The following is a 25,968-nucleotide window of genomic DNA, read 5'->3' on the forward strand; positions in this document are numbered from 1 at the left end:
TAGTTTACTCGATTTACAAATTCGAAACTAGTTCAAGCGTTTTCAAGGGTCAGACTTTATAAAATGGCAGCGCCCATGAGCTCAGGCGACGAAAAATCCGATACAGATGCAATACCTGATTATCTTGATCCGACATCAGCAAGTTTTGATCCGCTGAAGGCGCTTTACAGTCCCATAGACCCTTTCCCTCATATTCCATCAAGGCAATTTAATAATCTTGCTCAATTTCAAAATTTTATAGAAGGCAAAGATGCACAAACACGTAAGGCGAATGAACAGAAAAAGAAGTCAGGTGGCCAACAGGGTACTATAACTGGTTTAGCAAAGTTGAGGGCTCAGGCACACGAAGCGGAACAAGAAAGAAAAGCCGCAATAACAAAAAAGTATGCAGGTCCAGCAGAGAGATCTATTACACAGGCGAAACGAAAGAACATGCGCACAGTTTTTACGAAAATGCAAGGTAATAAAATAGCCCATATACGGACTCCCTGAGCCTATGATAATTTTTGCATTGACAGCTCTTGGGAGTCCATATGCACCCCTTCATAAACACAACCGCAGTTCTGCGCAGCGATTCTGTGCGCATCATTGAACAGATGTCGTTCGTTACCAATTACAGGGTGCAGGATCACGTGACTTTGTTGGGTTTTCCCAATTTAACATTATTGGATGTAACACACGGGTGAGTGCTGCTTTTTTTCCAAATAACTTTTTAAAACAATTTTTCTATAGAATTTCAACTAGTGCATAAAAGACAGATTTTTGTGCTGCTAAGCAGCTTATGGCAATGTGAAATATATCAGAATTACTTTAATTATTTATTAAGCCTGTGTTCTTGTTAAAAAAGTCCATGTATTCTGGACTACTATACGTTACGCAAGGGGAAATTTTGTCACCAATTTCAGACATTTTTAAGGATTTATTCGTATACCTTAAGATATTGGCCCAAACTTCAAGAAAAACTGTCTTTTATGCACTAAAGATTTTTGCAAATGTATTTCAATAACTTGAGATATTTGCAAAAATAAAGTTCTTAGCGGTGTGTTTACATTCTGTCTAGCCCGTGTGTAACCCCCTGAAAACCCTGTTGATTCTGCACCCTGAATAAGAAAAGCCATGAATAAACTTCAAAAACACATTACCTGAATGGCAGTCTACTAACCTTATTCTTTGCAGGCAACCTAAAAAAACACAACGATGTTTCAACACACTATTCATGCTGACATTTTATGTTGAAATTTAAAGCAGTGTAAATATTCAACATCTGTTCGACGTCGTTATCAACTTAGGCTAGATAAAACATCAAAGATTGGTGAACTTCCACCTAACCAATACCGACACTTTAAGTCGGCAACATAACGACAGTTTTCCAATATGGTGGATAGAGGGTAGGAAAGAACAACAAAGTAAATATAAAGCAAATATTTTTTTACTTTAATGGTACCATTTACTTAAGTTTGTGCTTTAGACAGGTAAACGTTGATAAGTTTTTGCAGTATCAGTGTGCTCCTTAGCCCTTGCAGTAGTGATTAAAAAAAATCACCTTAGGACAATAGCAACTCTCAGCAACCCTTTGGGTTATAAAGCCGAGAGTTGAATCATTGCAAATAGGTAATAACAATGTTATGTTTAGACATATTGATATAAGCTTGATTGCATTGCAAGCCATCTGCAAATTGAGCCATTATGCCTTTCCTGGTAGGAACCAATCATGTGTCTTTTGAAAAATCAATTTATCAAGAACAAGGTTAATACCTTTAACCAAGAAACAAGGTCAAGATCATTTTAACCTCATATAGTTTAGGTCTAAAATTCCTTCCCGTTCGTCTTTTTGAGTCCCCCTGTAGAATGGCATATAGCAGTTGCACTGTCCGTCCGTCCGGCATTCTGTTTTCCGGAGGTTTTTTACGCAACGCTTTAAGATATTGAGCTGATTTTTGGTATGTGAGTCTACCTACATTACCTACAGATGATGTGTAAAATTCGTTCTGATCTGTTGATTTTGACAAAGATATCGGCCTTTGACTGATCTCAATTTTTGCCAACAGAAAAACATGTAATAAGCTTTAAAAGGGAGATAATTTTTGTTTATCATTTGGCAGGACATTATGTATGGTCATTTTTGACAAGGGAAGTAATATTTCTTAAAGAGATATAATCCAAGCTCCTAATGCTTCTATAAATAGAAAGAAAAAGGAATGGAGAATTGAGACAAAAGTGGATATAGAAATTTTAACTATAATAACATTTCCTGATGGGTTTTTTATGCAACATTTTCTGATATTGAGCTGATTTGGTATGTGAGTCTAAAAATATGCCCTACAGATGAAGTGTGAAATTTGTTTCGGTCCATTGATTTGTGGCAAAGTAATGAGCCTTGGACTTAGAAATTTTCTCTATAATAACCGTTTTCCGGAGGTTTTTTATGCCACACTTTCATGTGTTGAACTGATTTTTGGTATGTCAGTCTACCTACATGACCTACAGATAAATTGTGAAATTAATTTTTGTCCATTCATTTTTGGCAAAGTTAGGGGCCTTGGACTTAGAAATTAACTGTTGTATAACCTTTTTCTGGAGGTTTTTTATGCAAAGCTTTCAGATATTAAGCTGATTTTTGGTATTTGAGTCTACCTAAATGAGATACAGATGAAGTGTGAGTTTCATTTTGGTCAAATGACTTTTGGCGAAGATATGGGCCTTGTTTTCTCTAAAATAGCTGCTGTGGGAAAGCGCAGTAGTGGGCATTGTGTTTCACAAATGCAGCTCTTGTTTATATCTGCTGGCTCATTATTTCCTGTGCACAGGTTCAGGTAATGTGTTAATGTTTATGTATACATGCTTAGGTTATTTAATAGTTAATAATGCTAAATCAATTAATACACAGATAATGGTAGTATATGACATAAAATCAATAGGGCTTTGACACGAATTATGATACTTTGCTTGGAATTCTCATTAACCCATATGTATCTGAAACCGGAAAGTTTAACACTAATTTTGAACTAAACAAAGCTAGTGTAAATATTTTCAAAGGACATGCATTAAGCCTGAAAGTCAAGTTCTGCCTGATCTTTTACATTTTTCTCCTTCTTCTCATAAAGTGCAGGGCTCCTGTGTAATTTACCTGCCATTGTTTTTCCAATATACATGTGTATATTGGTAACTCAATTTGCCTTCTTTGATCTTTTATTCAAATTAAAGAAGTTAAACTTCTGTTAACAATGGTATAATATTATAGACTGCTTGTTCATTCTTGAATTGTTTGGTTTCAGGATATAAGAAGGGACCACTGAATGTGTTAAGACTTTGCGTAAATGACAAACTGCGAGTGACTGTCCTCATCCGTGCAGCAGTGTCAGTCAGGAGCAGATGTCGGGGATATCTTGTTGCATTCGACAAACATTTCAATATGGTATGGTACCCCTTTACAAAATATTCAAACCTATACTGTGGAATTTTGAAGCATGTTCTGTATGTGAACTATGACTTTCTTTCAATGTATTTTGCATATAAAGTTTTCCAGAATTTTTCAGCAGAAATTTTATTTCAGATATTGCTAAATAATAACATTTTGGTTTCCAAAACATATTTGTGTTGCAGTTTCTGTCATTCAGTAGATTTTTATATATCTTAAAATATATATTTTCCTGTTTTATAGGCATTAATGGATGTAGATGAAACCTTCATTAGACCAGCTCCAAAAAGAAAGGTATTATTCTGATGAAACCTAAGCACAGCCTGTTTAAATCCCATCTTATAGAATGAAAGTATTGATGTTTCTTTCTTTTTAACATTTTTATTTGCCTTTTAAAATAAGATTTTAGTATGGGAACCCATGTTTCATAAACATTAATTTGTACATGTGTATTAAAGGGGCCGCTTAAAAGATTTTGGCATGTATTGAAGCATGTCATTAAATGCTTTATATTGATAAATTTAAACATTTGACATAAAAATCTCTAGTAAAAAAACAAGAATACATTTTTTTAAACGGAAAAATAAGTAACCCTCAACAGGGCTCGAACCACTGACCCCTGGAGTCCTGGAGTAAAAAGTCTTTCGCCTAGACCACTCGACCATCCATGCTCATGCTTAGAGCGGATGTATTTTTTACCTATGTAAGCAACCCTCGTAGTTTCCCAAAATATAACTACAACAACAGAACTTTCCAAATTATTCAATCGTTTCGCGTCGCACGATGCATGATAATTTTCAGGTTTTTAAAACTCGTCTTTAAGATGCTTATAATGGATATTTAAGAGCATGGTAAATTGTCAGTATTACTATTTCCTGAAAAATATCATAACAAAAACGAATATTTGCGATTCTGTAGCAACTTTTCTTAATATTGTCAATTTACCAAAACGTGAAAAGGCCCCTTTAACCAATCTTTATGACAGTTGGGAGATATTAAACTCATGGACCCTTGCTTGAGATTTTATTTGGGGCTATTTGGGTCAAAGTCAATGTTGCTAAAAATAAAAAATCAAATTTCCACTCAATAACTTGAGCTTAGATAGTGGTATTGCATTCAAATTTTGTATTTAGGTAGCTTTTATGGAGAACTTGTGTGGGTTGCATTTGGGGATGGTTGGGTCAGTGTCAAGGTTGCTGTTATCAAAAATAGAAAAACAATTTCCTCAAATAACTTAAGTTTGGTAGTTTTTGTTGCACATACGTTTTGTGTTTGTCTAAATATACTTTCCTGAAAAGCTAAGTTGATATAAGATTTAGGGCCAGTAAAGTTAAGATCGAGATCATTTGGACTTAAAAAGAAAAGCATTTTTTGCTCAATAACTTTTGATGTGGATGCACTGAAATTTTGTGTATATGTTGAGTTTACCTAGCATGGGATCTTATTTTGGTCAAGATCACTTTTGCTAAAAGTACAAAACAGTCTCAGCACAATTACTTTAATTTGGATGGAGGTATTATGAGGATATGTGTGTAGGCAGCTTACATGCAAACCTTACTTGAGCTTTTATATAAGTTATTGTAATGTATAGAATAAACATTTAAAAGGGCCTTTACATGTTTTTGGTAAATTGATAAAATTTAAAAAAAAATGTTTTAGATTTGCAAATTTTCGTTTTGGTTATGATATTTGTGAGGAAACAGTAATACTGAACACTTACAATGCTCTAAAATATCCATTATATGCATCTTTTGACAATGTAAAAACCTGAAAATTGTAAAGTGTTGCAACGCGAAATGATTTAATAATTTGGAGAGTTCTGTTGTTGTCGTTATATTTTGTAATACTACGAGGATTTCTTATATGAAGTATAAAATACATCTCTCGTTGTATGAACACTGATGGCCGAGTGGTCTTAGCCATAGACTTTTACTCCAAGGGTCAATTGTTTGAGCCCAGTTAAGGATTACTTTTTTTCTTTCTTTATTTTTTTTCTTGTATTTTTACTTGAGCATTTTAGATCCACTGTTTACATTATTCAATATAAAGCATGTAATGACATACTTCAATACATGCCAAACAAAATATGTGAAAAGGCCCCTTTAAGACCTGACATTGCCTTGTTTATTGTTATATTGTTGTGCCATTATTGCAAAAACTAATTTACAAATCCTATCAGATAGATATTACAAAGACCTTTAAATGTGAGTATTCTGTGACAGATTGGCACTTTTGTTATTAATTGATATGATTCTTTGATATATCATATTGATCTTGAGTTTTTCACCATTTTTTTTATGTTGTGCTTTCGATGTTTAAGTTTGATTTAAAATATCAAAATAATATCAAGGGCAGATTGCTCCTGATAAAAACAAAACTAAAGTATTCTGAGTGAATTATGGTCATATTGATGTTATGCTTACATTTTATGCTCATGAAACAGAACGAAAATGATTATATTTTTCTTCGCCAGATTTTTTAATAAGCCTGAGAAAACGATAAGTTTGACGCAATAACTATCTATTTAGATTTTACAAATTTATCTATGACTTATCATTTTAAAATTTAGCACTTAACTATGTTAAGCAATGGTCATTCTAATTTAACTGGATAATTTAAATACCAGTTGATTGCATTAAACAACATGTGTCATTACTGTTTAAAAAAAACTCTTGTTTGGGATTGTTAGGGCATTGACAAGAAAGGCAAACAGACAGAGGCGGTCTCATCTATTTGCAAGGACAGTGATAGAACAAAATCGTCAGCTAAGGCAGTAAGAGTGAAAAGTGAAAGTGAAAATAGAGACAAACAAGGGTCTGATCTGAGAAAGAAAATTGATGAAAACATGGAGAAATCAGACAGAAGGTCATTAATAGATCACATAAAAGAAAATGAGGATAAGGAATCGAGTCAAGGACAAAGGTTTTCTAGAAAGCTGTATGACAGCAAAGAGGCTACTGAAGGTTATAGAACATCATCTGACAGTAGATATGTAATACCTAGGAAAGGTGACAATTCAGATTTCAGTTATCAGAGAGATAGAAGTGATTCAGAAGGCAGAAAAGATCACAGATCATCATCAGGCAGTAGAAGAGCCATTGACAAATCAGAGAGTAGAAATTCTTATAGGTCATCTTCTAATGATGGTCAAGTTGGTGAAAGGAGTAAAACCAATCAAAGGTCATCATCATATGATAAAAGGGGTAAAGGGTTAGACCAAAGATGGGAAGAACATAATATCAGGGGTAAAGAACATGCAAAAGAGAGGGGAAAAGAACATGATAAACAGAAAATGAGAGAGCCCATGGATGACAAACTTAATTCTTCTACTGCTTCAATAGCCTCAAAAATTGGAATGATAGATCTGAGAGAGAAACTGAAGAAAAATCGTCTTAAAGATTCAGGTGCCAGCCAGTGCATGTCTGATAGTGAGAACAATCCTTCAACATCTAGACCAGAGCATTCAGTTTCAGATAGTGAAAGTGGAAAACAGCAAAAGGAAGAGAGTATTAGAAGCTACAGTGATAAGTGCTTTGTCTCAGATAGTGAAAGTAGAAAACATATAAAAGAAGAGAGTAGTAAATGCTCCAATGATAAAACAGAAATGAGTTCTGGTCTGTTTTGGCCAAAGTATAAAAAATGGACTGAAGACAGGTGCTATGCAGAATATGAGATCGTTGAGAGACATGTAAATCAGTTATTTATTCGTGGGGATAATGTGGTCAGTATACATGTTGAGGATTTTTAGTGTCTATCTTTAGGACATTTGGAAAGTGGATAGTTACAAGGTTTTGTTAAGATTTTCATTTTCACATAAAAGATTAAATGTAACATGCCGTATAAATCAATATTAAAAAAGTTTGGAAAAATTATGCGATTAATAATGGAGCCATGTGGTTTGTCTGATATTTGCTGACTGATGTTACAATACATTTCAATTCGGAGTAGATGTAAATATTGCAATTAGCTCATAAACATGATTCAATATGAAAGTATTTTTTTCAGAATTGTCTTGTATGTAACATGTAAAATGCTGAAATTGAAATAATTCACTTGATAAAAAGCTCACAAAATAAAAGGTATTAACATTTATAACATATGCCACCTATGTGTTCATTTTCTTTTATTATTTATATTACTGTGTTACAATCGTATTAAAATGATAATAAAATGATATAAATGTTTAAATATGAAATATTTGTTTCAAACGTCACTTATAAGGATAACAAATATCAATGGTTTCTAGCAGCATACATGATCAACAAGTCATTAATGGCGATAAAAACAGAGTATACTGAGTTTGATAGCAATATTTACTTGATAATTTTACACGAAATTAATTGATACCCTGCAACCAGTTTGGAAAATTCATTTATTATACTGATCGTTTACTTAAATACAAAACAATTAGTGCTAAACATATTGCTTTCAGCATGCAAACAAAACGTTTACCACTCACCATTGATTTAAAAAATAGACTTAACATATGAATTGCTGTCAATGGTTAACATACACAAATGAATGGAAATATATAAATTTATTTTCAACATGCGATTTTTTATCTCATGAATTTGTACATCAGTTTTATTCAATGTTGCAACAGTGTTTAAATGTAGTCAAGAACATTTTTTAAGTTTTCAACAACTTTAGCTTTGTGATAGGTGGTGATTTTTATCCTACTAGTTCTGATGCTGGAAAGTCATGGATTTTTGGACTATTTCTGCTGATGACGTCAGCAATCCACACTCGGTAATGGCTGACGTCAGTGTAGATGCCTGGGCTCTCTTGCTTGGCGCATCCGTCTCCCCAGGATACGACACCCGCCACGAACCAATGACCATCACGTTTGCAAGACAGGGGTCCACCACTGTCGCCCTGTGAATGAGATAAATAAGACCTTATTCTGAACAACTTTTTACTGTTACACGCACTTGTGTCTCATTAGTTATTGCAGGAACATATACCAACAGTGTCCCAGATTATTGACAAAAGATTTTAAGTCACTTAAGTTTGACATACTATACATTATTAATTAAAGGTCAATTAATGCAAACCGCATGTAAATAAGCCAACAAAATATTTTTTATTTGTTCCAAATTACAATGTTGCGTTCATTATACCAAATGCGTTTATTTTTTATCAGAATGATTGGGTTCATTTGTTAGTACATGTATTATCAATTGCGTTCAGTTTTGAATGATACCAAATGCGTTCATTTGTAATCGGAATTATTGCGTGTATGTGTTAGTACATGTATTATCAATAGCGTTCAGTTGTGAAAGAAGGTCAATTAAGTTCATTTTTAATGAGATTCGTGGCGTTTATTTGTGAAAGCGACCTATTGCGTTCATTTCTAAATTTATATCAGTTGCGTTCATTTGTTAGTGAGATCAGTTACTGAAGGTTCATTAATGAAAGAGATCAAATGCGTTTATTTGTGAAGGAGATCAAATGCGTTTATTTGTACAAGAGATCAAATGCGGTCATTTGTGAACGAGATCAACTGCGTTCTAATGGCAAGCGGAATGAGCTATGATGCGAACGCGTCTTTACCTTGCAAGCGTCTATTCCTCCAAAGCGGTACCCGGCACAAAGCATATCTTTTCCGATAGTGTGATTGTACCAAGAATTGCAAAGCGAGTGTTCAATGATAGGAACCATAGCTTGCTGAAGAACGTGTTGGGTAACCCCACCTAGAAACAATAATTATAATTGTATCATTATTTAATGCACACAACCAGTCATACTCAGACGTAAGCTGTTAAAGTAAATATGCCAGTCCCATTGGATTATAACTAGGTCAAATTCATATGGACTTAATATCAGTCAAATTTGGAACAAGAAATATCTTTAAAAAAGATATACGGCGTTGATTGTGGTTGGAGTTTATGGAAGGTAAAGATTTAAATGAATGAGATCAAGGATAGCTTATATCTTTTTCTGTGCAGTTTTTAGCTGCATCAAACGCAGTACGGGATGTTACGCGGAGTTTTCGCGGCTTATTTTACATTATTACATATTGCTGGTCATAAACCTATAGATACAAAACAGAAAACCAAAGTCAACCGGCCACACGCGAAGTCTCCGTACATAGTTTAAATATGTATACTCGCGTTCTTCGAACAAACCTGTTTGAGTGGTTTATCGGGCATTGCTACGTGTATTTGATTCGATTATTAACAGTATCGAGAATCATCGCGCTCATACTTAATACATTAGTCAATATGCTGCAATAATACATTAGTAAATATGATGGAATAATTCTTGTTAATTAATTAAAAATAATATTTATCATGGTATTGTTAAAAACACATTAAGAATCTATTATTGACATGCCATAAAATAATATCGCTGGATATCTTCATTACACATCTTTCTGGTGGTAAAGAAAATTCCAGTTCACCTAGTTCACGCTATAGCGTTTTTATTATATAACTATTATGTTACTGACCGCGAACTCCGAACAGCACATAAGGTCTGACCTGTATATAAACTCTGACATTCAAACCGCGAACTGACCCCTTATACCTCGCGGGTTGAAATGCAATACATTAAAGTGAGGCATCGCTTCCACTGCTCTTTATACTTTTACATATAACATGTTGACAGGAATATGGAAGTCAGTACTAAATATGAGAACATGGCGTTTAAGTACACAACGTTCTCGCGTTGAAAATCCTCTGAAAATAAAAGGTGCACGCACAAACTGTATTGATGTCGAGATTGAGTATTAAACTGTTCTATCTATTAAGCCTTTTTATTAGAGATAAAACTGTTTCATGCTGAACACGCAGTAAAACAGTGTTACAAAGACGCGGACATGTTTCCAATGTTCTAGTGGTATTATCAAATCAGCCAATGCAGTCAATGAAGTGTATTCATCTGTACTTGGCCGCGGGAAGTTTTATATGAATTCTATTGGACGCTAACAAAGGTCAGGCTAAGGTGAAAAGCTGGCGTATACAGCTAACGCCGAAAAAAACTCCGTCGTTTAGCGTTATTTTCTTAAGCTCCTATTACATGGCCCGATGCAATTACTTTAAACTCAAATTTGCCCAAAACAACTATGCCTTCCACGACAAATGATTGGATACAGACGAAGCCAATATATATTTTACAATAGACAGAAAAGACAAGGGTTCAAACTGGTCGAAGCCAAAATTCCTTTTAGATATGTTCACATCGAAATTATTCAAAAGCAAACAACCGAGCTGAAAAAGAGGAGTTCAGTATACTGTTTGTGTGACAATATTTTAGATTCACCCATTTATGCCTAGTGGACTCTGCCATCGGTATAAATTGGATCGTTTTATTTCCAAAGTTAAGGATGTCTAGTATATTACTTCTATATTTAGAATATTTCTTAAATAAATTCCTTTAAGCAAACAGCGCAGACCCTGGTGAGAAGCCGCATCAGGCGGCGTCCCATCTGGGTCTACGCTGTTGCCAAGGCCATTTTTCTACACGCTAGGCATAAATGGGTTAACCGGTCGCAACCAAAGTTTTTTACTTACAATAATCTATACATTAGGTCGCCTGTAAAAGCTGGAGCATGCGCCTTGCAGATAAAGAGGTGTTGCAAACACAAAGATTTGCGACTAAAACGTATACGGTACTAGTATTCCATAGTTTAAAAACAGACAAAGGACAACGAACTCGACAACGCTTTCTTGATCGCCTTCCGTCCTGCGTCGTCATCATTTACAGGGTGAACTCACTAATGGTCGAATTTCATGAAACTTGGTCAGTGCATTTGCCCCAATAATGACTTTACCTAGTTTGAAACTGACCCGCGTGAGGTCAAACTTGGTCAGCAAATTTATTCTGATGAGGTCTCAGTTGAGTTCGAAAATGGTTCCGGTTCATCTAAAAACATAGCCGCTAGAGGACGGGACAGTTTTCCTTATATGAATATATTGAAACCTTGTGAACACTATAGAAGGCACATTTTAATCCAATATTTATTAAACTTTTCAGAATATTTCCTTTATATCTAGGTAGGCCTATTTCGAAAATGATTGTGGTTCGTCGAAAACCTTGGACGCCACGGGGTCAGGGCAGTTTTCTTTATATGGCTTTGATGAAACAAAGTAGAAGTCACATTGCAATCTTCATGAAACATGGTCAGAACATGTTTTCTAATGAGTGATGGACCGATTTCGACAATGGTTGTGGTTCGTCGAAAAACATTACCGCAATTGGGCGTGACAGTTTTCCTTATTGGCCCCAATGTGGCGGACAGTTTTCCTTATATGATTATAGTGGGACCTTGTGAACACTACAGAAGTCATACTTTTCGTCCAATCTTCATTAAACTTGGTCAGAACATTCTTTGTAATTATATCTCGGCCGAGTGTGAACCTGGTTCCGGTCTGTTGAAAAACATGTCTGCCAGGGGGCGGGCAGTTTTCGTTTTATGGCTCAAGTGAAACCTTGTTGATTCTATATTGGCCACCTTTATTGTCCAACCTTCGTGAAACTTGGTTTGAGCATTTTCCCCCAATAAACTCTCGGCTGAGTATGAAACTATGTCACTTGGGGTCAAACAGAAGGTCACAAGATCAAATAAAATGCGTTAACACTCTAGATATCCCATGTGTTTTCCAATCTTCTTAAAACTTGGTCAAAATATTTGTTCTTATGATATCTCAGCCAAGTTCGGAAATAAAAAGTACTTTCATTAGTCCGAAACCCTCCTCAGAATAGTTTAGTTCATTCGGGTCCCATATGAACGCCTTATAGAACATGGTCTTCTCGTTTTTAATTGTATTCTCTTTCTAGATTCAAAACGACCAGAAAAGGGGATCTTATTAAAGCATATAACAACAGGGTATACATGAAGTTTCATAAAATACCGGCCACCAGACGAATTATTTAATCCGGCTACCTATGGATTCGCCCCATCCAGTTACGTAACATGTGTCCCTTGGTCCGAACTCTTGGACAGCGAACGTTGGCAGACACACGGGCGAAACATACGAGGTGATGCGCACCGGATGCTCCAAATGAATAAGTGCGATGTCGTTTTTATGGGAACCTTGCACGTAGTCACCGGGCTTGATGACGTTGCTAACGTTGATTCTTTGTTCGGACTTGACGTCATTAACTGCGGAGTTGTAGTCGCCGACGACAACTTGAAATGTGGATGATGTGGCTTTGAACCTGAATAAGTATAACTAATCGTTTTGTTTTTGCGTTTGCCGTAGTCGGGACCAAAGTCTTGCTTCATTGTTGATATGTTTAGTGTAACTCGATGTTTTACATGCTGACCAGTGGCGTATGATTTTTGTTACCTGAAACCTTTTTTGTTCAATGATACTGTGTATAAACGAAAACACTTTTAAGAAAAATAGACTTTTAGACAGGATGTAAGTTGCTAGTTCCGTCTTCCATAACTTACAAGACTAATATGTCATTTTTTATACTTTTTGACCGGAAGTCTGTACTAGAAAACATGTCACCTATCATGTGTTGAGCCAGCTAGATACATACGTGTCAAAGCAGTGTGCAGCGGTCAGAACCCATTGGCTGTCAATCAAAACGCCACCACATAGAACTTCCGGAGCCATTATTCCAGGAGTTGATGTCACCTTCAATGACGTCATCCACGGCCAAGCACCCGGAGTTGCGTCACTTCCACCCACGACTCGCTTTGATGTAGGTTGCACGGACGGAAGTCCACAGTTTTTTGTTACTGATAATTTGATAAATAAATATTAAGCTTATAAATGTTTCATTTTAACACTTATCCTTCATGAACAGATGTTTACAGACGTGTCTATTATTAACATCCCGAATACATGTTGATGTAATTTCCGACTTAACTAGTAAAACAAGTTCGCCGTGGCGTAATTGATATGGTGTCCGCCTAGCGATCGGGAGGTCACGGATCGATCACCACTCGGGGAACATTCTCTAAATCTTCCCTTAAGACACCAAGTACTGGTTATAAGCCCAGGAAACGGACACGAGAGCGTTAATATAAGCATGCTGCTTTCGATGCCTTCGACCTAAAATAAAGAGGTTTAAACAACTTTAAACTAGTCGTAAAGGGGCCTTTTCACGTTTGGGTAAATTGACAAAATTGAAAAAAAGTTGTCTCAGATTCGCTAATGTTCGTTTTAGTTAAGATATTTGTGAGGAAACAGTAATACTGAACATTCACCATGCTCTAAAATAACCATTATATGCATCTTGTGACGATTTAAAAACCAGAAAATTATAACGCGTTGCAACGCGAAACGAATTAATAATTTGGAGAGTTCTGTTGTTGTCGTTATATACTGTGAAACTAGTACTTACTACGAGGATTGCTTATATAAAGTATAAAATACATCAGGAATTGTATTCGTAAGGATGGCCGAGTGGTCTAAGTGGGTACTACTTTTATTCCAGTACTCCAGGGATCAGTGGTTCGAGCCCTGCTGAGGGTTACCTTTTTTCTTTTTTAAATTTTATTCTTTTTTTTAAATGGAGCTTTTTATGTCTAATGTTTACATTTATCAATATAAAGCATTTTATGACAAAATTCAAAACATGCCAAAATCTGTGAGAGTCCCCTTTAATTCTTGTATCAATAGCGAGAAATTACTTAACCCATCATGTCCTTAATGGTATAAATTGAATAAATCCCATTATAAATTTTACGTTAAAAAAGTTGAATGATTTTCGAAATTTTTTAGCAGTTTTTCACATAGGATAATAGAAAATTGCACATGAACAACATCATATTATAACGAACAATAATTTCATGTTTGAATGTTGAAAAATGAGAGGACTTCTTTGGACAAGTTTGTGTGTAAGGACAGACGAACTTATGACTGACAGAGAAAATGAATGACAGAAAAAAAGACATACAGAAAAAGGTCAGTTATCCAGACAGACAGACAGACAGACCGACAGACGGACGGACGGACGGACAGACGGACGGACGGACGGACAGACAGACAGACAGACAGACAGACAGACAGACAGACAGACAGACAGACAGACAGACAGACAGACAGACAGACAGACAGACAGACAGACAGACAGACAGACAGACAGACAGACATACAGACAGACAGACAGACAGACAGACAGACAGACAGACAGACAGACAGACAGACAGACAGGCAGGCAGGCAGGCAGGCAGGCAGACAGACAGACAGACAGACGGACAAAGACAAAAAGACATATACATGTGTATATAGATATCCAGACAGATACACATCCGAATCGACAGACACACTGAAAGAAAGGCAGGCAGGCATGCTGGCAAGCAGGAAGGCAAACAGACAAAGAGACGCACAGACGTGCGCGGGGTAGCGGACTAAGAGTTTTGTGCTGGGGTCTAATGAGTCTCTTCCCAATGAAAAAGACCAACGTGGCTGCTAACTTACAGTTACATTGGAGTGCGCGCTCGTCCGACCCGTTGGCACAGTCGCTTCTACCGTCGCATACCCAGGCGAAAGGTATACATTTCGACTCAGAGGGACACCGGAACTGAGCGCTTGTGCACGCTGAAATGGACGCAGACGAGGATTTACATCCGTTCTTTGTAGTTGACTTCCTTTTTTACGTTACTCAATACGTGGTTGGTAATTTCAACACTGGGCTTAATGCATGTGCGTAAAGTGTAGTCACAGATTAGCCTGGACTGCACAGGCTAATCTGGGACGATACTTTACGCACATGCATTATGCCCAGTTTTCTCAGAACAAGGCTCAATTAGTTGTAGTTGTTTTATTTTAGATAGAACGAACAGTTTAAATGTATATTTCAAGTTTGTGTTATAATGTTTGCCAAAAAGGTCAAATATAAACCAATTTTTTTCAGACAAAAGAATTCAAACAAAATAATTAAAAATAAACGCCGTCCCATCACCTTTTCGGGAGGAAACCACGGGTGGAAAACACCACACACCGGCATCCTCTGCGTGGCTACAGTCAGTTGTCGTCGGTGCTAAACCGGTTTTGAGAAATGGATACCGTTGTCAATCGTTCAAGAGCAAACATTAAAAAATCACAAACAATAAATGAAAGTTTGTCATTAAATGGCCACTGCAATATTTGGAGCAGACTACCAGGAACAACAACGTCGTGGCAACAATTATGCGTAAATAGGTTTAAACTTAGCTAAAATAGAGGTCGCAGTGGCGTAGTGGATATTGTGTACGCCATGCGATAGGGAGGTCACGGGTTCAATCACCACCGTGGGAGCGTTCTTAAGATCTCCCCAAAAGACAACAATTACTGGTTCAACCCAGGAAGTGGTGTTTCAATGCAATCGAGCTTGAATAAATGTGTCTTGTTCTGTGAAAACTGGGCATAATGCATGTGCGTAAAGTGTCGTCCCAGATTAGCCTGTGCAGTCCGCATATGCTAATTAGGGACGACACTTTCCGCTTAAATGGTATTTCCCGTTTAAAGGAAGTCCCTTTTTACCGAAAATCTAGTTTAAGCGGAAAGTGTCGTCCCTGATAAGCCTAGGCGGACTGCACAGGCTAATCTGGGACGATACTTTACGCACATGCATTAAGCCCAATTTTCTTAGAACAAGACACATAGGTTTAAACTTACAATGATGGACGACGAGATAGCTGCATCAACAAAACAACTTCGATATGCGCAATTTCACCAAACGCACACAATTCAAGTAATAAAAAAATGATTAACTTGTCTAGTTACTATATAGAATCATTAAAATGAATACATTTCTCTGTAACTATAATCAGATATCCGATTTCTCGACCTTTACTTCTGGTAATCTGTATATGTTCACAAAAGGCCGTACAATTATGTACGATAGTATGTACTTTTTTTATAAACCCATTTTTGCCTAGTGGACTTTCCCATCCTTCTAAATTGGATTTATTTATTTCCAAAAATAAGGATTTCTGGTATACTTATTTCTATATTTAAAATATTTCTAATAGAAATTCCTTTAAGCAAACAGCGTAGACCCAGATGAGACGCCGCATCATGCGGCGTCTCATCTGGGTCTACGCTGTTTGCCAAGGTCTTTTTTTCTTGACGCTAGGCATAAATGGATTAAACTACACTTATAATTTTAAATGACTCGGGCCCTAATACACGAAATTTTGTTTTCGAAATATTCACGAACATCTTACAGTGAAGTCCCGAGCAAAAGGACAGGCTGGTTTCGTTTCCGGCGCACTCGAGGTCATCGTGAAAAATTGGTCCCGTGCCCTCGCCGAAATGTGCCTGTTAGTATTGAAACACGGTCATTAACCCATGTATGCCTAGCGTCTAGAAAAAAGGTCTTGGCAAACAGCGTAGACCAGAATAGACCCCGCATGATGCGGCGTCTCATCAGGGTCTGCGCTGTTTGTTTAAAGGAATTTATATAATAAATATTCTAAATATAGAAATAAATATACTGGACATCCATAATTTTGGAAATAAATTGATCCAATTTAGAAGGATGGGAGAGTCAACTAGGCATAAATGGGTTAATAGTTTTTTAATACCCTCGCATTGTTTCTATTCTAATATAAAGAAACGCACAATCAACGTCGTGTGATTCGCCAAAGCTTATTTTGAAGACTTAATACCAAATTAAAAAAAAAAATTATCTGGTGTAAAATTATGCCTTATACATGTACTTGGTATTAGTTGCGCAAAATAGCATGGATCATCCGATAGATTTAATAGCTTTTAAATACCGAATACATGTACAAATAATTTTCAAACAACCAATTATTGTTTTTCTCAGATTCTGCGTACTCAGAATGGCTCGGTGAATGCTATTCCGGGTCATTAAACTGCTATTTTTTCTGGTATCAAAATGGGTGGTGGATATAGGATCTAACAAAGGATGGATATAGGATCCGACCAAGGTGGATAAATAGGGTCTGGTCATGGTTAGATATATAGGATCTGACCAATGATGGAATTTTAAGATCTGATCAAGGGTGGTTACAAAGGATCTAACAAATTGTTAAAATAAAGAATCTGATCAATGGTGGATAAATAGGATCTGAGAAAAACTTGTATATCAAGGTCTGATACGAGCCATTACGAGTACACCATAGAAGTCAATGTAAAATATAACGATTCGAACTAATTGCTAATTTATAATTATTTTACCGGCGTTATATAAGGGGTGTAAAAATGCTGCGTTTTCAGCCACGATTGCAGACGCTGACATTTTTACTCACCCCTCCAAAGACCGAGAGCACCGCGTCGAAGCCGAGCTGCTTGCAGACGACCATCCCATCCGCCGTCGTGAACTTGTCGTCACAGACCGTACCCCACGTGCCGTTCACCCTGACCTCCACGCGCCCTAGATTTCTTGTACTGCCATTGACCAGTCGAACATTCTCCCAGCCTTGTGATATATAGCACGTTTTAATGTCAAAATTGTTTCATATTAAAGGAACTAATGAAGAAATTGTTCTTAGCTTGGCAAAATGACGAATTAAAAAAAATAACGTATCTTAGATTAACAAATGAGAATGTAAATATATATATAATATTAAAACAAGCCAAAAAACAGTGCTGCCTTAGAACAATATTAAAGTATTTGTTCATAAATGGAAATCATTTGAAATCGGTGAAAAACTAAAGCTTGTTAACGCTTTTCCTTGACATTTTGTTTCACGAGGTCACGGTTTAAATCCCTGGGAATGCATTTTTTATCAACAATTTTCTCACGATTCTATGTAGTTAACCCATTTAAGCCCAGTGGACTCTGCCATCCTTCTAAATTTGATCCATTTATTTCCAAAATAAGGGATGTCTAGTATATGTATTTCTATATTTAGAATATTTCTTACAGAAATTCCTTTAAGCAAACAGCGCATACCCTGATGAGACGCCGCATCATGCAGCGTCTCATCTCGGTCTACGCTGTTTGCAAAGGCCTTTTTTCTAGACGCTAGGCATAAATGGGTTAAACATAAGGTGTTAAATTTAAATTGACACATTTATGTATATATTAAGTACACATATATCCTTTCTTGTAAAAGTTAATTTAAACGCTTTTAAACGATTTTGCAAATAGATGTATACGTACTTTTAAACGTAAATGCACTTTGAATGTTATTTTTCGAATTAAATGTATATTATAAAAAAAAACTTTCAATTATGATAACTTTCAGTTAATATAAAGCTTAAATGAACCTCCAGAAACAACGGCAGAAAAGACGCTTATCTTGTTTCATTCGCCATTTCAATCATACATCTATGAGCAGTGTGATTGCTGAGTACAATAGTGACGATAGTCAAGATTCAATTTCCATATTCAAAATCCTTCCAATCTTCTTATTTTGTAAAGTAATACCGCACTAAGGTGAATGCCAATCTGCTCTTAGAACGCAATTGAGTCGTGTTCTAAGAAAACTGGGCTTAATGCATAAGCGTATAGTGTCGTCCCAGATTAGCCTGTGCAGTCCGCACAGGCTAATTAGAGACGACACTTTCCGCTTTTAGGACATTTTTCGTTTAAATGAAGTCTCTTCTTAGCAAAAATCCAATTTAGACGGAAAGTGTCGTCCCTGATTTGCCTGTGCGGACTGCACAGGCTAATCTGATACGACACTTTACGCACATGCATTATGCCCAGTTTTCGAAGGCGAATCAATTAATTACTATCGGCTTTCTCCACGTGAAACAATACAAAACGTAATATACGTAACGTCTGTAAAAACGTAATTAATATACACTGTACTTTTCTTCTTACTAGCCAAATCTTTGCCATAGCAAACAATACAAATGCTAAGATCTGGCAATGAATCTGTGGAAAACATCTTACACTTACTGCTGATCGAAATTGCGTCCGCACCGTAAGTTGAATAACAAGCGACTACGCATGTCAGTAGAAACCTCTTGGTCAAACTTCTCGTGCGCGCTCTGGAAATCTGTTCGACGAGCATTTTGTAGCGGTCAAAAGCAGGTTTTACCAATTGCCGTCGGAGGATTCAACTGCGTTCTTCGAGTTTGTGTAACGCTCTTAAAATATTAAATCTCACTTTTAATTTAATCACTGTATCGCATCAAAATTGTATCACATGTCAAGGCAAATAAATCAGCACCGGCAATTGTTTGCAAAATCAACCTAGTACTAAATGTTTAGTACATAAAAACAATTCAACATGCGAATTTAACTTCTTGGTGAAGCACAATTTTATTTTTGCATAACCTTGATTTTTTTTCATGCAACAAATTAATTTAAGGCAGCAATAAGTCGAGTCAATCAACGATTTTCTAAACTGTCCAATACTAGACTCGTTATATACAAAGCTTTATCTATTGAGTTATGTTACGAAAGATTAACGTCCGTGTGGGTATTTCATAGTTTATTTACAGATCCCGCCGTGTCTTCATATATGGGCAACCCCGAGATTAGCGTTCAACAGAACCATGGCCTTTTAACCCACAACCGCAGTACACGTCAGTGAAAACCGCAGCATGGCAGATCATAGGAGAAAGTTGTCCATACCCTTATCGGAGATCGTCCGAATCGACATTTAAAAGGGCAGCGTTACAACAAGTGATAAAAAAAACTGATTTCTTTTATTTGTGTATCATACATTAATTTAGCTGGTGATTTTTAAGGGTGGAATATTCATTAATATCTAAATATCTACAACGAAAGTAATGAAAAACATTCAACTTTGCCACTTTAATCAATGAAAAAGTCAGGGAAACTTTTAAACGCTTCCACTGCAGTCATGAAAAACTCTACCTCTGTAGACATTGAACATGTTTACTGTACTACTGATGCCATGGAAAACTCTACCTTTTAAGTAATGACAAACGTTGAACCCTTCTACTGATGTCGCGGAAAATTATTAACTCTTCTTCTGAAGTAGCGGGAAAAAAGTCATCGGAAAAAAATACACGACGTCTGTTTGCTCGTATTTTTTGTGTGCTTTTAACCAGTATTACAAAGTGGTTTACATCTATTTGGTATCCGTACACTACGGTTTGAACACCCTATTCTGTTTATCACAAATGTGTTTTTGGCCATTATATATTAAGATTTAAAAATGTACACATTAACTTCAAAATACGGAGGTTCTCTACGTGACCAAAACAAGAAAACACAATGTTGAGGCTGCCTTTATATAAATTGCGTTTTAGAATTCTATGCAGAAGAACCTGATAAAATTAGCTTGAAATTCTTGATACAAAAGACGCATGAAAATCCATCCGTTTAAACTTTATACTGACTTCCATATAGGAAGTAAATATTAATATTCACTTATCTAGAATTATCAGTAATCAACCACATTTTCTACCGTGGCTAGTATGCGTCTTTATTTAGCCATTCGGCCATTTTATGTCAACAAATCCGGTGATATCATTGCATCATTTATTTGTGTGGCGGCAAGTGCACAATGACGCGCACATGTTAAAAATCAGTGACCATTTACGTGGGTTATGACATGAAAATTCTACTGTATCCAAAATAAGGAAAACTTATTGCTCAGTTTTACAGTATAACCAACTAAATTGTTATCGTTGTTAATACGCTCAATTGGTTGTTGTCGGCTAAGTTACAATTCAAAAGTTTTTCGGGTTCTCTGAAGTTTACTACCGCTCATTGGATCACTGTCGACCTAAAATGGCTTGAAGTCACCCTGAGGTGACAAGAAGCCGATTCATGTCACCCTCGGGTTGACTTCAAGCCGATTCTAGTCACCCGGTCGGCTTAAAGTTACCCCAGGGTGACATGAATCTGCTTGAAGTCACCCTAGGGTGACAAGAATCGGCTTCTAGTCACCCCCGGATGACTTCAAGCCATTTCAGGTCGACATTGACCCACTGCGCTATGCTCATTGTGTCATTGTCGACCTGAAATGGCTTGACTAGAAGACGATTCATGTCACCCTGCGGTGACTTCAAGCCGATTCTAGTCACCCGGTCGGCTTGAAGTCACCCCAGGGTGACCTGAATCGGCTTGAAGTCACCCTAGGGTGACAAGAATCTGCTTCTATACAACCCCGGTCGACTTCAAGCCATTTCAGGTCGACAATGACCCATTGAGCTTTACTACCATGTATCCCGGGTACGGAAAATACGCATGGTGAAACCAAGCCATTTGCTGGGGTACTTTGTATAATATACATCCTTACCCGCCGTAATTTGTATAAATCTTGAGAGTACCTGGGGTACTTTGAAGTAGTACCTGAGCTACCTGAGCCGACAAGGACCAACCGACAGGGTGCAGGATCACCAGACGTTGTGGGGTTCCCAATTAAACCTTAATGGATGTAAGCAAAACGGTAAGTGGTGCTTAATTTAAAACAAATTTTTAGAACAATTTTTCTTAAGAATTAAGAATTGCAACTAGTGCATAAAAGAAAGTTTTCATGCTGAATAGTGAATAATGAAAACTTAGTAAAAGTTACGTTTATTGCCACATAATGCAGAATTTTGTTATAGTACGATTATATTAAAATATGCGGATTATACTTTTTTATGGTGGCAAAATAAAGAACGCCGTGAAAACTCGGGGACATTCATTAACAAATCATATCCGCCAAGTAATATTATGTGACTTGTCTACGCTATTCGCAGCACGAGCGTTCCTTAGTTGCAGCGCGCACGTGTCACTCCTGTGTTTGTTGGTGACGCTGACAGCAGACTCTTCATTTTTTTTCCATTAATATTTGATAATAAAATAACACACTGTACCAATTAACAGTTATTTCCTAAAAGGACTGTTCGGATTCATGACGGGCAAATGTCAATACAGCTGAGTCGATATTTACAAAGCTTCTTAGGACAATCTTGACTTATATTGAGCTTAAAGAAATAATATATATCAAATGTTCTTTTAAAATCTTCTGAGTTCTGATTACAATGGATACATTATCAATAACTGTAGTCGTGTTAACCTGATCAACGCATTTTGAAGTAAAGTGCAACCAACTATAAATAAATTATAAATTTTAATAATTGAAGGCATGCTGTGGTTTTGTGTTTCGGGAGCTTTGTACACACTGACGCAGACCATGGAACCCTGTGCACTATCAGTGTTACATATAATTATTATACATGCTTACCAGTGAAACAAATTATATCTTTTACAATTATCTATTTTCCTTTGACGGACCAAAAGTGATATTTTAAATGCTTAAATGTGAATCAAATTTAACCACAAAATGTAAAGCTACACTGACGTACCGTTATCTTGAAAAACTAAAAAAGGTAAGCCGTATTGGGCAGCAAGACTTAAGCATTTTTGGTCAAACAGATAGAGGCATGATCGTCTTTTGATCGCTGTAAATTATCACTTTCTGTTCAGGAGATGGCGTGTTTGCCACTTGAGATTGTCGTGATGTTAAGGCTGCCAATCTGGGTGTATCGTACGCCCAACGGCAGTCAAACATCCGACGCTGCGTCACGATGACCAAACCCATCTGACCACATATCGTAATCCGTCGGCAATGTCCGTTTACTTTCGGCTCTTCCACTTATCAACGAACAAATACTCGGGAATGTCCGTTTGACGTAACCCGAAATCCATGCTGATCAAACCATCGTGCACAGTGCAGACAAAACACATAAATGCGGCGCATTTTTAATCGCGTATTAAGAGTTTTGTTTGCATGTTTTCTAATTCTGCTTGAAAAAAATATGTCGTAACATGTCTTACATGAAACTTCTACAGAAATACAGCTATTTATAGAAGAAAAATAAGTTCAAACATTTAGCTTGCCTAATAACGCCTATTCACATACCAACTTCAAATACATGTATTTATAGTTCACATAACCAAACAATAAAAACATAAATGTAAATACTTTAAAAAAAATAACATTACAGCAATAGCAAAATGTGTGTCGATTGCGCTTAAATACTCTTAAACCACTTTTGAAAAAAAGCATCAGGAACGCTTCCAAGGAAATTAAAACGCTCTGCCAGGTTTTATCTTCAATTAATTAAACGTGTACAAACCATCAACTTAACTCTGAGCTCGACTCAGGTTCTAATTAATACGATTTGACCATTACAAATTCATTATTGGGGATTGAAAATCAAAGGCGCTTATCGGGGCGGGCTACACGCTACTATTTCTTAAGCTCTCGAATAAAAAACATCTGGAATCGACATGCAAGTCGCGCCTGAGTATCTGAGAGGGATACTATTGTGCGACGCAATGTCCTTTTCCAAGGTTAAGAATCATTAAAGCATAGCAGATGATTTTTAAAATCTCTTTTACGTTTTCCAAGGGGTTGCTAACTAACGTAAAAACGTCTCCAAAAACGACTCAAATGTACGCAATGACACGATGAAAATGAAGATGAAGAAGACGAAGAAGAAGCAGAATATGACGCCGCCGCCACCACCGACGACGACGACGATGATGATGATAATGATGATGATGAGGAGGAGGAGGAGGAGGAGGAGGTGGAAGAGGAGGAGGAGGAGGATTATGATTATGACGATGATGATGTTGATGATGAAGACGACGACGATGATGAGGATGAGAAGGAGGAGGAGGAGGAAGTAGCAGCCAGGCACTCTCGAACTTCAGGTATTGTTAGTCATATTTGGAATTGTGCAATAAAATACGGGTTGAGTGTGAAACTGTTGTATCTATTAAGTATAAATAATAGGAAAAGTGTCGACTATATGTATTCTTAAATGATACTTTATGAAACTGTCAAATAAACAATGCAGAATCAGATCTCAACTTGACTCCGATCCCAGAAATCTTTTTTTTCTGAATGCCTTACCTAAATTCCATAAGAGCGATGGACCTGAAAACGTCTCTAAGATAATTCACCAGTAATTCAGTTTCGTCCATTCCTTCTTCGTCTGTTTTCTTGTATAATATACATCTATATTAGTACATGTAGTACATGCTCAAAAACCCAATCGTCCTTCCTTTAAATTTCTTATGATGCTTTCAAAAAAAAAATGTACGGCTAATTTCAATTTCTAAAAATATTCCCAAAACTTAACATAGTGTTGTTTATAATATAATGACATTATAATGATTATATTTAAAGTATATGTTGCCTTGAGTAGACGATAAATGTGATTGTATTAATGTTGGCGGGCTTTTGTTCTGATGCAGCATGTTTTGACTGAAAAAGGGACAAAGTTTATTTTTATGATAAAACGCTATTTGGTAAATTGTTATCCACCCTCAAGCATTCAGATTTATACCAATCTTAAAAATATCTATACAAGTTTTACGAGAATCGGATGAAATCTGTTGAATACAGATTGTTTGCTGTACGTTCTGGTAAAAACTTTTCTTTATGAATATGCGTAAAGTTTTGTCCCAAATACGCCTATGCAGTATAGGAAGATACTCTACATGCAATAAGCCCTGTTTTCCCAGAGAGCAGCTTAGATTATCTTGGATTAAAACTTCGTTGAACATGGGGCGGTAACATTTTAACCTTGCTCCGGGAAAACGGGGCTTAATGCAAAAACGTAAAGTGTCGTCCCAGATTAGCCTGTGCAGTCTGCTTTTATGGAATCTTTCTTTAAAATGAAGTCTCGTCTAAGCGGAAATCCAGCAAAGGCGTTAAGTGTCGTCCCTGATTAGGCAAAGCGGACTGCACAGGCTAATTTGGGACGACACTTTACGCACATATATTAAGACCCGTTCTCCCAGAGCGATGATCAATTACGTGAGATCATACATTGAAATGACAAAATAAATCACCATTTAATTAATGTATTAATTGCTATTAATTTATTTATGGAACGTTAACAGTAGAATGGTAAAAGCAGTCAATTTAACTGAATTTTCGCAAGCGTTCAAACAAACTACATTATAACTGGATACTTTTCATGGTGGGCATAAAAGACAATTTAATTTAAAGCTCATCACTCGCGTCATGAACTGATAAAACTATAATTACTTGATTTATTTGAACAAGTTAATGTCTATGCAATATGTTTTGTGTTTAAATTGTGCATTCGTTAGCAAAACGTTAAATTGTACACCCGTTCTTGGCACATTCAATTTGCTGCTGTATTTCTCTAGCTTGTGCCTGGGGCAATGAGCTACATTTAACAGTAAACAAACTATTAATTGACATCTGTGGTACCCTACTTCTTGGTAAATAATTTGTGCTTTTGTATTTCTCTACTAGCAGTAGCATGTACCTGGGAAAGAAGTACATTTATACAATATAGAAACTATAGATGGATATCAGTAGCTACATACTTCTAGGTACATAATTTGTGCTGGTGTACTTTTCTACTAGCACTTGCCTCTGCCTGTGGTAAGTAGATACATTCTGCAATACATGAACTATGGGTGGACATAAGTGGCTACCTACTTCTTGGTACATTTGTGTGCTTGAGTATTGCTCTACTGGCACTAGTGTGTGACTTTGCCAAGAAGCTACATTCTACAACACAGCAACTATGGATGAACATCTGTAGACACCTACCTCTTGTTACACACTGTGTGCTGGTGTATTTCTCTACTAGGACTAGCCTGTGTCTGTAGCAAGGGGTTACATTCTAAAACAAAGAAATTATTGGAGGTCATCTGTAGCTACCTACTCTTTGGTACATATTATGTGCTGGTGTGTTTTTCTACTAATACTAGCATGTGGCTTGGACAAA

At 36.6% G+C, this 25,968-nt stretch overlaps 2 protein-coding genes across 4 annotated transcripts; one reads left to right on the forward strand and one right to left on the reverse strand.

The window, feature by feature from the left end:
* Window positions 1-52: 52 nt before the first annotated feature.
* Window positions 53-7,517, forward strand: LOC127868141 (zinc finger CCCH domain-containing protein 13-like). Its single transcript, XM_052409761.1, has 4 exons — window positions 53-460; window positions 3,276-3,415; window positions 3,662-3,712; window positions 6,108-7,517. The coding sequence occupies exons 1-4, from the start codon at window positions 64-66 to the stop codon at window positions 7,164-7,166; spliced, it is 1,647 nt and encodes a 548-aa protein (XP_052265721.1). The 5' UTR covers window positions 53-63; the 3' UTR covers window positions 7,167-7,517.
* Window positions 7,518-7,776: 259 nt separating this feature from the next.
* LOC127868142 (neurotrypsin-like) lies at window positions 7,777-19,699 on the reverse strand. 3 transcript variants are annotated; one of them, XM_052409762.1, is made up of 9 exons: window positions 19,175-19,699; window positions 17,580-17,749; window positions 16,530-16,623; window positions 15,284-15,361; window positions 14,800-14,919; window positions 12,911-13,112; window positions 12,306-12,580; window positions 8,972-9,111; window positions 7,777-8,293 (listed from the first exon to the last, which is right to left on the reverse strand). In XM_052409762.1, exons 1-9 carry the CDS (start codon window positions 19,293-19,295, stop codon window positions 8,090-8,092), a joined length of 1,404 nt encoding a protein of 467 aa, XP_052265722.1. In that variant the 5' UTR covers window positions 19,296-19,699; the 3' UTR covers window positions 7,777-8,089. The 3 variants fall into 3 exon arrangements, with proteins under 3 accessions (XP_052265722.1, XP_052265723.1, XP_052265724.1); XM_052409763.1 differs by having other exon boundaries at window positions 19,181-19,698; XM_052409764.1 differs by lacking the exon at window positions 8,972-9,111 and having other exon boundaries at window positions 8,128-8,293.
* Window positions 19,700-25,968: the final 6,269 nt, after the last annotated feature.

This window comes from Dreissena polymorpha, chromosome 2 (assembly GCF_020536995.1).
Source record: "Dreissena polymorpha isolate Duluth1 chromosome 2, UMN_Dpol_1.0, whole genome shotgun sequence".
NCBI classification, from domain to species: domain Eukaryota; kingdom Metazoa; phylum Mollusca; class Bivalvia; order Myida; family Dreissenidae; genus Dreissena; species Dreissena polymorpha.

Bases quoted from the DNA above. Each gene is read 5' to 3' on its own strand.
- LOC127868141 (XM_052409761.1), top strand. From the start codon at position 64: ATGGCAGCGCCCATGAGCTCAGGCGACGAAAAATCCGATACAGATGCA. The intron at 461-3,275 runs GTAATAAAATAG...GTTTGGTTTCAG, and splicing joins AGTTTTTACGAAAATGCAAG to GATATAAGAAGGGACCACTG. The intron at 3,713-6,107 runs GTATTATTCTGA...TGGGATTGTTAG, and splicing joins GACCAGCTCCAAAAAGAAAG to GGCATTGACAAGAAAGGCAA.
- LOC127868142 (XM_052409762.1), bottom strand. From the start codon at position 19,295: ATGCTCGTCGAACAGATTTCCAGAGCGCGCACGAGAAGTTTGACCAAG. The intron at 15,362-16,529 runs GTAAGATGTTCG...AAACCGGTTTAG, and splicing joins CTTTTGCTCGGGACTTCACT to CACCGACGACAACTGACTGT. The intron at 8,294-8,971 runs GTAAAGACGCGT...TCTCATTCACAG, and splicing joins GAGGAATAGACGCTTGCAAG to GGCGACAGTGGTGGACCCCT.